Below are 13,228 nucleotides of genomic sequence, written 5' to 3' on the forward strand. Positions count from 1 at the left end.
TCCTCTCTCTACTTCTCAAGTCTATTGTGACATTATGGCTTAACCAAAAGCCTCATTGGTTGATTATAAAGCCCATGTTTCGTTCTGTAAAGCCTGTTATTTAGGATTGAGACCATCCTATGCAAAGGAGATTGAGGAAATAATTCCATTCTTACAAAGAATCTAAGGGAATTCTATGGATTTGATCAACCAACTTGCGAACCGTATAGATGTTTTATGGTGTTGGTTGATACGCAAACACGCTAGTCACGTGTTGTGCCATTATCCACTCGTAATGCTGCTTATACTACACTCCTAGCACATAACATATGGCTACGGGCTCACTACCCAGATCATCCCATTCAGTCAATTTGACTTGATAATGCTAGAGAGTTTACATCAACAATTTTCGATGACTATTGCATATCATTGGGTATTGATATCAAGTATCGTATTCCCATGTACACACCCAATTGGTCTCGCGGAAAAGCCACCATTAAATGACTACGATGGTAGCCCGGACATTGGTAATGCGCACCAATATTTCCGCTTGGGTTATGCAATATCGCATGCAGCTATGCTAATTCGTCTACGACTCATAGCAGCCACTCAACTTTTATTTGCATTACAGCTAGTGACTGGGTTCGAGTCTAATATCTCGTATTTATGCATATTTGAGTGTGCGGTTCATGTGCCAATTGCGCCGCCACAGCGCATCAACATGAGTCATTGCAACAAAATGCATACATATATTTGTTGGACATGAGTCTCCAACTATAAGTCCGCTATGTAGAACCTTTGACAGGCGATCTCTATTTCGCTGGATTTGCGAATTATCACTTTGATGAGACAGTCTTCCCGTCGTTAGGGGGAGATTAGAACGTCAATGTTCAACAGGAACGACAGGAATTGTCGTGGTCTGTCCCCACTATGTCTCATCTTGATCCCCTAAAAGTGAAGAGATCACATATACCTGCTGCAAACATGCCTGTAAGGATTGATGTCCCCACAAGAGGACATGGTGTCACCCAGAGAAGATGGGTACGGCACCACCACCATGGATGGTGGTATGGTGACGCCACAAGGTGGCATAATGGCGTCATAGTCCATGGGTTCCGCTAGAGAGCGTAGGAGACCCATAGGTTCGATGGATTCTCGCCCTAAGAAGAGAGCGAGTTTGGCACAACTTGATCCATTGATCATTGATACTCAAAATCCGTCTCATGAGAATATTTTGGATTGTGGTTATGTCCAAGAGACATCGTTGGGGGACGCCTCAATGTTAGAACCAATTCCTGAGAATATAGAGATCTCTACGAACTACACTAGTGTACATGAGGACGTGGAATTATTGAGACCAATGACATCGAACCTTACTCCGTTAAAGAATGTCAACGTAGAGAAAATTGGCCTAAATGGAAAGATGTGATCCAGGTTGAATTGGATTCACTAACGAAGAGGAAGGATGTCGGGCCTGAGATGCCAACACCTCCTAACATAAAACATGTTGACATTAATAGGTCTTCGTTAGATAGCGTGACGAGAAAAAGAGATGGTAATCTCACCTTATGGCGCAAGGTTTCTCACAACGCCCTGGAATCGACTACGAGAAGACATATTCTCTCGTAATGGATGTCATTGCACTCCACTACCTTGTCAATTTGGTAGTTTCCAAATAACTGAACATGCAGCTTACAAATGTGGTCACTACATATCTTTATGGGGATCTAGATACGGAATATAATGAAGGTTCTTGTGAACTTCATTTACCCAAGTCAAGTGGCTCTAGACCACGGAGCACGTTTGCAACGAGGTTGAAACGCTCACTAAAGTGACTACTTGATTGGGAAGGGATATGATGAACTATGCCCACGCGTTTCCATGACAAGTTCCGGATTTGCAATTGTCGCGGTTTATGTTGATAAACATAATTGGAACCCTTGTGAGTTAAGGAAAACCGCTGAACACCTGAAATCCGAGTTTGAGGGGAAGGACCTTGGGAGAACACGGTTTTGTATACCGTGTCAATAGATGCTTAGGCATTTTGATAAAGTCAAAGATGCACTCCCATGGTCGTCCGTAGTCTTGGCCCTAAAAGGGATCCGTTTCGTCCCAGGGATGATGACGAAGACGTGTTAATAACAGAAGTGCTTACTTATGTACAATAGGCGCATTATTGCACTTAGCACAATACAAGACCGGACACCTCAATTGTTATGAACTTGTTGGCTAGATATAGCTCCGCGCCAACGCAACGCCATTAGATTGGTATAAAGACAATCTTTCGATATTTGAGAGGTACGATTGATATGGGCTTGTTCTATCCCTACAGAGAAAAGAGATAACGGAAGTGTGGGATCGGACCCCACAAGGCAAAATGCCACCTTCTGTGCTCCTCCTCCCCTCCATCAAAATGACAACAGGCACTTCTAAATATTGAAGTGAACCAAATCCGATCTGAGGATAATGTAGCGGACTTATTTACTAAGTCGTTACCAAAATCCACCTTCGAGAAACATGTGAAAAGCATCGGATTAAGAAAGTTATCCGAACTCCCATGATTGTAGCAATCAGGGGGAGATATTGACATCAGGGGGAGGCATGATGTCTACATGTTCGATCTCGAAGAGTGAAGGACGTGTTGTGCTCTTTTTGTCCTTCGACCAGGGTTATTTTTGTCCCACTGGGTTTTTGTTACCTGGCAAGGTTTTTAACGAGGCAACAATCAAAGCGTCATCGCCAAGTTTGAGCGGCACAAGGGGGAGTGTTGAAGGATGTCGACATAATGTGTGCCTCTACAAACTAGGGTTTAGAGTTGTAATAGGAATGTGTTCTAGGTATTCAATTGTAATCGGATTCTATTACCTTTTTGGTACCTTGTAACTCCCTATTTAAAGGGCTCCTATTATCAATAATAAACACAATTGCATTCTCCTACAACAAGAACTAGATTGCACAATGGAATTAACCATTGTCCATCGTCTGAGTCTTAAAAAATTTAGCGGCAGATTTCCCCCCACTTTAGAGTCTTGGTTGGCTCTTGAAACACTGAAATTTGGGTTACTAGGTACAACGGGTTTCACTATTTCCGTTGTGTGATTGAAAAACTAAGCACCAAATTACGTTTGAGGAAGCTTGAATGTCTTCCCCTAGATAGGCCTAGTGTAAGCTGCTGTAATTGTACAACAGATTTAAGATTTTCTGTTGTATGAACTTGGACTGGGCGGCAACATTTTGAGCCAAAATGTTATACGCGACATATTTCCCTCCATGTTTTGACATTTTGATTTTGTATTAGTGTGCTCCTACAACAGTATGTTACACAATCGTTGTGGGAGTGACTTAGAGAATTTATTGAGGGTTAATTGTGTCCCAAAACCTAGCCATATCTCGACCTAATTGTAAAGTGGATAAAAAAGAAAACAAAACCTCTCTCTCGCCCCTCTCGAACCTGTCGACCCGTCTCGACCCTCGATCATCTTCTTCGCCACTTTCCCTTCCCCTTCTTATCCAAAATGCAAATCCTGTGCTCTCCTCACTTGTAATCCAAATCCCTAGATCCAAACCACTAATTCAAACCCGCAATTTCCCCCATTTCCCACTCAATTTTTCGAAATCCATACCGAAGTTTTCCTCAATTGAAAAAATGGGATTCGAATTGAACACTTTAGGGTTTCGAGTAATCGAGCAGCAGTGCGATGAGCAACAACACGAAAAGTGCAAATTCTGAGCCTCTTGAGCGTGACGACGGCGCTGAGGCGGTTACCTCAATTCCCGATTCTTCTGGCATTGAGGATGCAGTGCCGCAGCTGCTGCACGTCGTCGTTTCAGAACGATCGAAGAGCAAGACGAGAATGAATCTGATGACGATGAGGATATCCCCAATAAATTCAGTCGGTTTCTTCACGTTACAAACCCTCAAGCTCGCCGCAATTCCTTCACCTTCTTCTTCTTTACGCTCCGTTTTCAAACCATTATCCAAAACCTTCCTCTACTGCCATAGCCACACACCAAGACCTCAAGTTCCTCTCTTCTTCGTCAAGGGCTTTTTAGCATCGGCCGTACAATCCATTGTCGCTACAGCACCAAAAGCAACAAGCCCAGATGAGAAAGGTTCTCTCTTTTCATAAACTCGTTGGGTTTTTGAATAAAGTAGAGTTCTTTAGATTATGTTTAGTTAAAATTTTTGTTTTGTTTTTTTTTTTTTTTTGCGATTGTAGGTGTGAAACCACAGTGGAAAGTGATAGATTTCAAGGGGCATGGATAAGGGAGAACAAGGATGCTGTTGCTTGGGTAAATGCTTTATCATTCTGCATATGGTTTACTGAGATCCCATTCTTCTGGTATATTGAGATATGGTCATAGGCTGAATTGGATATGCTTCTGGTACTGTGAATTGAGATATGCTTATAATTTTTGTTTTCTTTTTATAGTATTGTAGCCTAGTTTCATCGGATTTGGGTGATATACGGTATGAGTCTGGATTTGATCGGTCATGAATTTAGGTTTCTTTTTGGTTGTCCTTTTGTTCTGCATCTTAGAAAGTCAAATCTGCAATTAATTCATAGGTTTTAGTGTAGGACCAACTCTGCAGTCTTTCTTTGTAGTGAAACTTGAATGGCTGGGAACCCATTAGCAAGTAGCAAGGCTTCGTTTTTCTTGTATTTCTAGTTGATGATGCCATTTTTGCTCTTTGAAAGCTATCATTATTGAAAAGATATGAACACAATTAGTATTGCAATCAAAGGATGAGCTGCATTAAATCTTAGTAACAAAAAACAGAGAAAAAGTATGGCATGCATGCTTATATTTAGATATGTTCCCTTGATATAGATATATTCCTAGGACTGCAGATGTAGGAGTGCTGCAGTACATGAAGAAATTAAAATTACTGCAAACACATAAGTAGGAGATCTTCCAATTAAAATTTCTCATGCAGGATTGTGTGCAGTAGGAGATCTTCCAAAAGTTTGTTGCCAAATTGAATGAGCACTATGAGAATGTTCTGATTGAAATGTGTTATAGCTTAAAATCAAATATCTAAGGAACAAGTGAGGGTGAAAGTGTTAGTAATTACTTTTCGTTATTTTAAAATCGATGCTGACTATAAGTTTAATAGTTTGCATAAGTGCCTTAAGTATGTACTAATAGATTCATATACTGATGGTGACATGGTGAAGCTCTTTCCGGTCATCTTTTAGTGGTTATTATAATATTTGATGGATATTGATCAATAACACATCAATGTATTTGCAAATCTGTATCTTACTTTACAATTCAAGGTCAAGGTGAAATTATTTTTTTCTTTTGAAGAATTTGTTGTTCCTCTGGTATTTATGTTACTTATACATAAGAAATCAGGCGGTTAAACTTTTACCTGCTTAAAAATACAGGAGCACTACTTTTGGCCTTCAGACAGCATTGCTCTGGAGAAATTTGAGATAAAGTGGCATGAAGTAACAAACCAAGTGGGGGAACAGATCACCTCGAGTACTATTTTGGTAATGTTTAGCACCAACTCCAAATGATCTGTTGCTCGTACTGATATTCATCTTTGAGCAGATAATCCGCTTGTCCCTAGCATCGGCCATTTGTACTTGGCAGTTAATGCTAAACACGATGAACTGGCTTCTGAGGGGACAATGCGATTCGCCAAGTGAGTTTTACAGAGTCTGCTCACATAGTGCAAGCATCATGGTCATCATATGTAATTTTTCTTGGATTGCACTTTAATAAAATAAAGATAGAGGTTAGTGGAAGTAGTATGCTCTAGCCTAGTTAACAAAGTAAACCTTCATGCTATTAAAAGTAATAAAACGTGCACTTTTTTAAAAAAAAAATTGGTGATTAGTAAGAGATAATGGTCACTGGAAGAAATATTTACCAGATTTTCTCAATATCTTTATAGTTTTGTAATGCTCTGAGCATAGTATGGTGTTCAGTGTTCCTTTTAATATAATATCTGGTGCAAACAAATTGCAGTGCCAACAAGTGCTTAAAGAGCTAGAAGCATCGGTCAATCTTGCTAGGGGTTTCTATATAGTCATAATTGCATTTACTTTTGGTTGGTATATATTTGTTGGATTTGATCATCTGCTACAAGCTTGGCCAAGTGGTTGAGACTTGCTGTGAATAAATGGGACAACATCATTGCTGGTAATAAGGTGGAAGTCTGGGGCACGAGTTCTTGTTGTCGTGGACTAGTGAGCTCACTCTCTCTTTTGAAGGCGAGGTTTATGTGTTTTTTGCTGTTATGCCCCAGAAGGTCACTCTCTGTTTCTTTCTTGCTTGTATATTATAAATTGTTTAATTCTAAAATGCTTGTATATTATGTACATAGTAAGGCATTATCCCTCTTGTTCATTGCATTTGTTAATTGTGTCAGGAACTATATGGTGGAATGTTGCATAAAGAGTCTTTGGGAGATCGAGCGTGGAGTACCAAGCAATATTAATGCAGCAAGCTATATTTTGTTTCATCGTGTAACACTTAACCAGGAAACTTAAATGCTTTTTAGTCTATCCAATGTATGAATGCTTTAGCAATGTTCCTTAAATTCAATATTTGATGAATTGATGTATCCCAATGACTTTGGTACAAATGTTGATCATTTGATGGTTTGTATTCAATTTGTATTCCAATTGTTCACTATTAATTTATATCCATTCAAAATTTGGGTATTCACACAACGCAATTATATATATCACACAATGGATTTTAATAACTAACGTCATTTAGTTTTAATCTCATACAACAGAAAAGGCTAGAACTCAGTTGTCCCAGTTTAAATCACACAACAGAATAATTAAAAAAACGTTGTATGAGAATCTTAACCCACAACGGCATAAAAACAAGTTCTGTTGTGTGAACTGCTGCGCATGACTGCTGCACATGGTTGCGCCTGGCATCTGTCGAGTTCTGGGACAACGGTGCAAATGAATATATGTCGACTGATTGCATCTCACACAACGGTGAATTCACCGTCGTCTGAGTTTTCATCAGACAACATCGAGATAGACGACGGTGAGTCTCCAAATCACACAACGTTTTTTCGCCGTCGTGTGATGTAGTTTTTGGTGTAGTGCTTCTTCTACTTTTTTTCCTATTTGTCCATAAGCATTAGATAATGGATCAAGGTTTGAACATATTGTACAAAATTTCTTTGATTGAGAAGACAAATCTCAATATTATGAGTCTAATGAAAGAATGTTTTTGGCTTGTGGTGCAATGGAGCAATGCAATCCTATTGAGAATATGAATCTCATATGGGAAATTAGAGATCTTGTCTATAGGTTTATAAAGATTTGATTCAACTCTATCTGTTATCAATTAGTTTTAGTTATGAAGCCCATTTTGTTGGAGATGAAATATCTCACATTAGAAAAGTGACAAATAAAAATATAATTTATAAATGGGTGACCCACATATTACTATGCCATGGTATTAAAGCGAGTTATCCCACGTGTGTATATCTCGTGGCTATACAGGCTCCACGTCACCCAAAATAAGTTGTCCACGTGTTTAGCTTGAAAAATTGCCAAAGGTGCAGAGGCATGTTGAAAATCTGAATCCCACATGAACAAATAGGGACCATGCCCATGGGTTTATAAGAGTTTGGTTGTGAAACTCAGATTGCTTTATCTTTTTCACGCTTATGTTATTGTTGATTTGTTCATAACGTTGTGCCTTGTTTATGGTTAAGTGGAGGTCCTGTCACCAAAACATAATTAAATTGTCAGCAATAATCTCATAAATTTTGAGGGTAAATGCATGAATATAGACAATCTCGTGTTAAATTTGTTTTGGTACCATTTTGTATGCTTGGGAAGTAAAAGCTCCGTTCTTCCCCAGCCACAGCCCACAGCAGCTCACTTCTCTCCTCTGTGGTCAGACCCTCCTCCGCGGCTCCCCATCCAAGCTAAGTCAAGTTCTTCTTCCTGTACTGATTTTCATTGCAGACTTGCAGTCATGCAGTCATCTTCTCTGGCTTTCCCCATCCAAGCTTGCTTTGTTTTCTGATTTGCTCCAAAGGGGAGGTATTTCTTTTCTTTCTTTCTAAGTCTCTTGATTGGTTTAATGGGTTTGTTGATGGAAATAGTGGTGTGAGTTATTAGTAGCTCATGTATAGGACAACCTAGGGTCTGATAAAAATCATAAAATGCATGTAATCTTTCTGATTATCTGATTAATGATCATTTTGGTTTATAAACAAGCAAATCCAGAATTTTCTTATATTAAGGATCTTTAATCGCCATACTGCAGTAGTGGTAGTGCCTTTTCCATATGCCCTATGGTATATGCAATTATTTGAATGATGGTTGTTTTGTTGAAAATTGAAATGAAGATGCTGTTGATTCTTATGCATATGGTAATCAAATTGATTTGGTTTATATGGAGCAAGGTGGTGAAAGTGAGTTTAGTGATGACTATAGGCAGATGAGTGGGAGTGGGTGTCTCAGGTTCTTGATGGTCACTGCAAACCAATCCCACAAGCCTATGTTCTTCCATAGCTACCAGCTTAATTTCATAATCAAACCCACCTTAGCTATCAATCTTCACAAGGTAATAACTCTTTCTTTCACAATTCTCCTGAGCACGAAAGGAATAGACTATCGTCATCTGATTTGTTCTGGGTCTTCTAGTATTGTTTTTTTTTTTTTTTTTGAATTTCTGCAGCACTTTCGTGGGAGTGTAATCAGTTTGTGCTTGGAAATGCAGTCAATGCTCGTGTTTCGGATGATTATCTAGTTCCTCAAAATGAAGGTGGTCCAAAGGGAATCGATTTTTTGTATTCTATGAAAGCAAGTTGCATTCGTGCCAATTCTCAGACATATATTTGGCTTTTAGAAGGGTGCTTGAGTTCTGAGGTGACTGAGAATTCTGTTAATGATTAAGAAATTTTTGGGCACTTATAATTAGCCTAGACAGGTTTCAGATCCTGGATCCGCCACTGCAAACAACTCAATCATCACCATTAATCATAGTTCAGGGGTAATTTATAATTAATCTCAATTTTCTGACCCACACAAACAACTCAAACATCACCATTGATCAAACAGCTAGGGTAGTTAAACATATATAACGACCCACTGAGTAAAAGCCTCTCTCAGCAAGATCAAGCAGTGAGGCCAGGAAAATAAGGCACTCCAGATAGCCTAACCCATCGATCACCCTTAAAGAACCTGCCGGGTGTGAAATCCAAAGCATGCTGCGGCGTAATGTTCTTGATACCGTGCCATGTCACACGCTTCGCCTTGCTAGCACCAGGGCCACGATTGTTGTACTCAGCATAGAAGCATGTCTTGAGCCCAAAATCGGCCTCCCAGGGTAACCAACCTTGTGGCCGAATGAAGTCATCAATGTAAGACTCCATGATGATGGTCCTCGAGTACTCCTTCCATGGACGGCCAAGATATGCCTTGTTTTCATGCCTCAGAGGGTAGTATGCGGCATCAGAGGTAAATCTGCTGTTTATAATGATGATTCCAGTTGGCTGGCGCCTCTCTTTCCGGCCTTGAGCTGTGACAATGCAAGACTGGTTTGGCATTGGCTTGCGCACCACAAAAGTGCAGTTTTGGAAAACGGCGGCAGCATCACCGAAAACAAAGTCAATGGTACCGGAGATGGTGCAGTCGCGGTAGAATTGGCGTTGGACATGTGTGTAAAGTGTGTCTTGGTAGCCATCAAACGCACACCTATAGAAGATTGCCTCATCGGCACTCACCCTAATTGCCACAGCTTGATGTTTGTCTGGACCGGCTGAGTTGTCAAACCCAATATCCTTAGCCATGAAGTGAGCTCCATGGACCGCTACAAAAGACAAAATCAATTAATTTCAATTTACTAAGAAGCATATATAGGATATAAATGTGCCTATTTCCTTACAGACAAACATACCAACTGTAGCGGTTTTGTAGGTAGGGGTGCCGTCTACGAAGTTCAAGTTTCCGGTGATTCTGGTCTTATTAGCACCGTCTCCGATCAGCATCAGATTGGTCATGGCCTTGGTAATGTGGACAAGCTCATTGTAGACACCTTCCTTGATGTAGATGACAAAGGTCATGTTGCTATGCTTAGGTACATGATGTAGGGCCTCATTGATGGTCTTGTACTTTCCACTTCCATCCGTGGCCACTATAATGTTCGCGGCCTTATTAACTTTGTATACATCAGCTCTACTAGCAGCAGCAAGGAGTTTCCTGAATCCAGGCCAATACCATGTATTATTAAGATCATTAAGATTATTAAAATCATCAGGAAGTTCAAAATCCTCGTGACCAAGAACAGGGAGGCCATCATCCACAAGGAGCTGGCGGCTTAGGCCTTTGTGGTCTACGCCACTGAGGAATGAAGAGATTGTGGAGACCATGGCAAGGGAATTGCTGCTCAAATGCATGGAGCTCTTCAATATCATCTTCATCTTCTCACCGGCATCACTAGTACTATTCTCAAATGCGTCCAAGCATGTCTCTTGGTATGTGACAGTAGCGCTTATCCAGACTTTCAAATCCATGATCATTGTATCAATTTCAGTGATGTCAAAGTCACTACCCAATCTGTCGAAAGCTTGCTTGAGCTCGGTAACAGCCAATCCCAAGAGTTCTTTGCATGTGTCAAGGGCCTTGGTAGCTCTAGGGTCCTTCTCAAGCTGTTGCAAGAGAGTGGAGTTCTTCGCGGCCACGGAGATTTGTTTCATTGCAACTTGGAATCCAACCTGAATGAGCTTTTTTGGGTCGGTGGTGTTTCCAGATGCGGATAGGAGGCTATTCACACATTCTTGTTTGTAGTTGGTGGGCTGGCAAATGGAAATGATGGCTTTCATGGAGGCAGATATCTCATGTGACTTGACGGAAGTCCTGCTGCCGTTGTCATGGGTAGTGGTTTTTAGGCCAACACTAACAGTCGCGGCCACCACTAGTGCTATTAATAGTGTCGAAGAGATGCCAATAATGGCAAACCTTTTTTTTGAGCTACTTGATTCCCCGTACGCCATTTACAACTTTACGAATTAGCTAAATGAGAAAGATTGAGGTGCTCAAGGCCTCTTCCTCTTTGGAGGCTTTATTGCTCCCTGAGTTGATAGGAAGGTCATAAAGACGTAACATATTTATAAGAGTGAAGAAAGAAGAAAGATTTCAAAAGTCGGTTACAAACCAAGTTGTAACAAGACTCACAAAACATGAGGCTTGGAGGGAAAAGAAGCTTCACTGCCAAACTAGATGTTGTTAAAGAAAGGAAAGGTGAAAAACACACGTCAAGGAAAACGAAGAAACTGGTCTCACAATCTTAACACCCTAATTAGTTTGGCTCGCTTTGGTCGGTTCCCCATCTACCACATTTGTATATAAATTCCAGTAGTAATTTAGTTCATGATTCGACTCCACATATAATAACACATGTATATATAACGCCATAATTAATTAGTTTGTAACTAACTTTTGAAATCTCTCTTCATTCCTGACGAATAACTATCATTACAGTACATATATATCATTTGTATGTAATGTCTAAGAGTGTATTTTAATTAAAATAATAACTAGATATATAATTATAATGGGTTATAATAATTGACAAAAAAATTTAAAAATGAGCTCTTAAACTCTTGAAACTCTACGATTCAGTCTGAGGGTACCCAAAAACCCGAGTGTCAAAGCTTGGCTCCTAAAACCCAAATGGGTCGAACGTAACGCTTGGGCCAAGGCTGTAGCCCAAGTCCTTTCTTTCTTTCTTTTTTTCTGGCTAGTCAACTCTTTGTTTTATTAATTCCTGGGGTTCAGCTCCAAGTAACACCTAAGAAGATTCACGACCAAACAAAAATTAACACATGGTAAAACCGTTAATTTCGGTCTTCCAGTAACAAAAATGCCGAAACTTTTCTCTTCCATGTTTCTCAGTTCTTCCATTGATTCAACTCCGGAAACAGAAGCACCAACAAATCGAACATTCGACTTTTGTTTTTTGCTCTGAAGTTGGAAATCAGCCTTAATGCGGATTCCCGCCGGTAATTGGTTTCTTCATAATTTTTCCCACTTGTCTTATTTCATAAATTCCTTTAATGGCTAGGCTATTTTATGTAAATAATCCTTTGAGGTTCAAATTTAATTCTCGTGTTTGCATTGAATTCTGAGTGCAAATTGGCTCACAAAATTCAGTATCAAAATGTGTTTTACAAAAGAAAGAAATTAATGAACTTATGATAAATAAATTTAATTAGTATAGTGTATGTATCATTCATGGTAAATTCTAATAACATGTATGGACAAATCCAGACGAAGTCAATAGCACAATCCAAAATGCACAAAGAAAACACACGTATACGGTGTGGGGCATTCCACCAGATCACATCGTACAAAGGATCAAGAAGATAATGGAGCCCCTCCGAGCTGAGTTTGGTGGGCCCGAGATAGAGCCCCACATTACCGCCGTAGGGTCTGTCCTTTTGACGCATGACTACGCGGTCAAACAATTTATAAATGGTTGTGAAAATATAGAACCCTACACTTGTGAAGTTGATCAGGTGGTTACTCGCAAATTCTACTACCAACCTGTCTCCCTCCTCTTTCATCCATGTCCATGGGTATGTATTTTACTTTATTGTTATCTTCTTTTGTTCTAATTCTTTTTGTTTTTTTTTTTTAAGTAAGGAGAAAGAATTTGAACTAAAAATCTCTGACAATGTTTTATTGGAGAGAAATGTGATGTATTATGAAAGTGCTATTTGAGATTTAACTATTATAGCAAGGTGCTTAATGTAATAATAATACGTGATTGGTTTTCAGCAGGTTGGACACTTTGGTGGTTATCTACATCGCTGTAATTGTAAGAGTTTATATATTGCTAGGCTATTATTTTATAAGTAATGACTATTAACTGAACATAATGCGATTTGTTCGTCATGCAGCTCATATGCCGCACTTGAGCCTCCTTTATGGAAATTTGACAGAGGAAGAAAGGAAAAGAGCTCTAGAAAAGGTTACTGAGCTGGACGACAGCATTGCTAGCCTCAAGTTCACCATAAGTCACCTTGTTTTGTACAAAACCCACAATGAAGCTAGAGATCAACATTCTTGGGAGAAGGTTATGGAATACAACCTCCGACAGCGCAATTAGCTATAGTTCTCCCCAGTGAATTCTTAACTATATATATAGTTTGCAAAAAGATGAGTCCCTGTTTCTCTTGCCTGACCAACTACACCAAAATGTTAAATTTTCATCTCATAAAAGGCTCAGATGGGCTTCTTGCCAACTT

The 13,228-nt window shown here is 39.7% G+C and overlaps 2 protein-coding genes across 3 annotated transcripts; one reads left to right on the forward strand and one right to left on the reverse strand.

Annotated features, from left to right (window-relative positions):
* Positions 1 to 9,094: 9,094 nt before the first annotated feature.
* On the reverse strand, positions 9,095 to 10,972 carry LOC133722714 (probable pectinesterase/pectinesterase inhibitor 21). Its single transcript, XM_062149587.1, has 2 exons — positions 9,877 to 10,972; positions 9,095 to 9,789 (listed from the first exon to the last, which is right to left on the reverse strand). The coding sequence occupies exons 1-2, from the start codon at positions 10,970 to 10,972 to the stop codon at positions 9,095 to 9,097; spliced, it is 1,791 nt and encodes a 596-aa protein (XP_062005571.1).
* Positions 10,973 to 11,876: 904 nt separating this feature from the next.
* LOC133719729 (cyclic phosphodiesterase-like) lies at positions 11,877 to 13,228 on the forward strand. 2 transcript variants are annotated; one of them, XM_062145895.1, is made up of 4 exons: positions 11,877 to 11,980; positions 12,249 to 12,556; positions 12,759 to 12,798; positions 12,881 to 13,228. In XM_062145895.1, the coding sequence occupies exons 1-4, from the start codon at positions 11,965 to 11,967 to the stop codon at positions 13,087 to 13,089; spliced, it is 573 nt and encodes a 190-aa protein (XP_062001879.1). In that variant the 5' UTR covers positions 11,877 to 11,964; the 3' UTR covers positions 13,090 to 13,228. The 2 variants fall into 2 exon arrangements, with proteins under 2 accessions (XP_062001879.1, XP_062001880.1); XM_062145896.1 differs by having other exon boundaries at positions 12,762 to 12,798.

The sequence above is a fragment of the Rosa rugosa genome, chromosome 7 (assembly GCF_958449725.1).
Source record: "Rosa rugosa chromosome 7, drRosRugo1.1, whole genome shotgun sequence".
NCBI lineage: Eukaryota > Viridiplantae > Streptophyta > Magnoliopsida > Rosales > Rosaceae > Rosa > Rosa rugosa.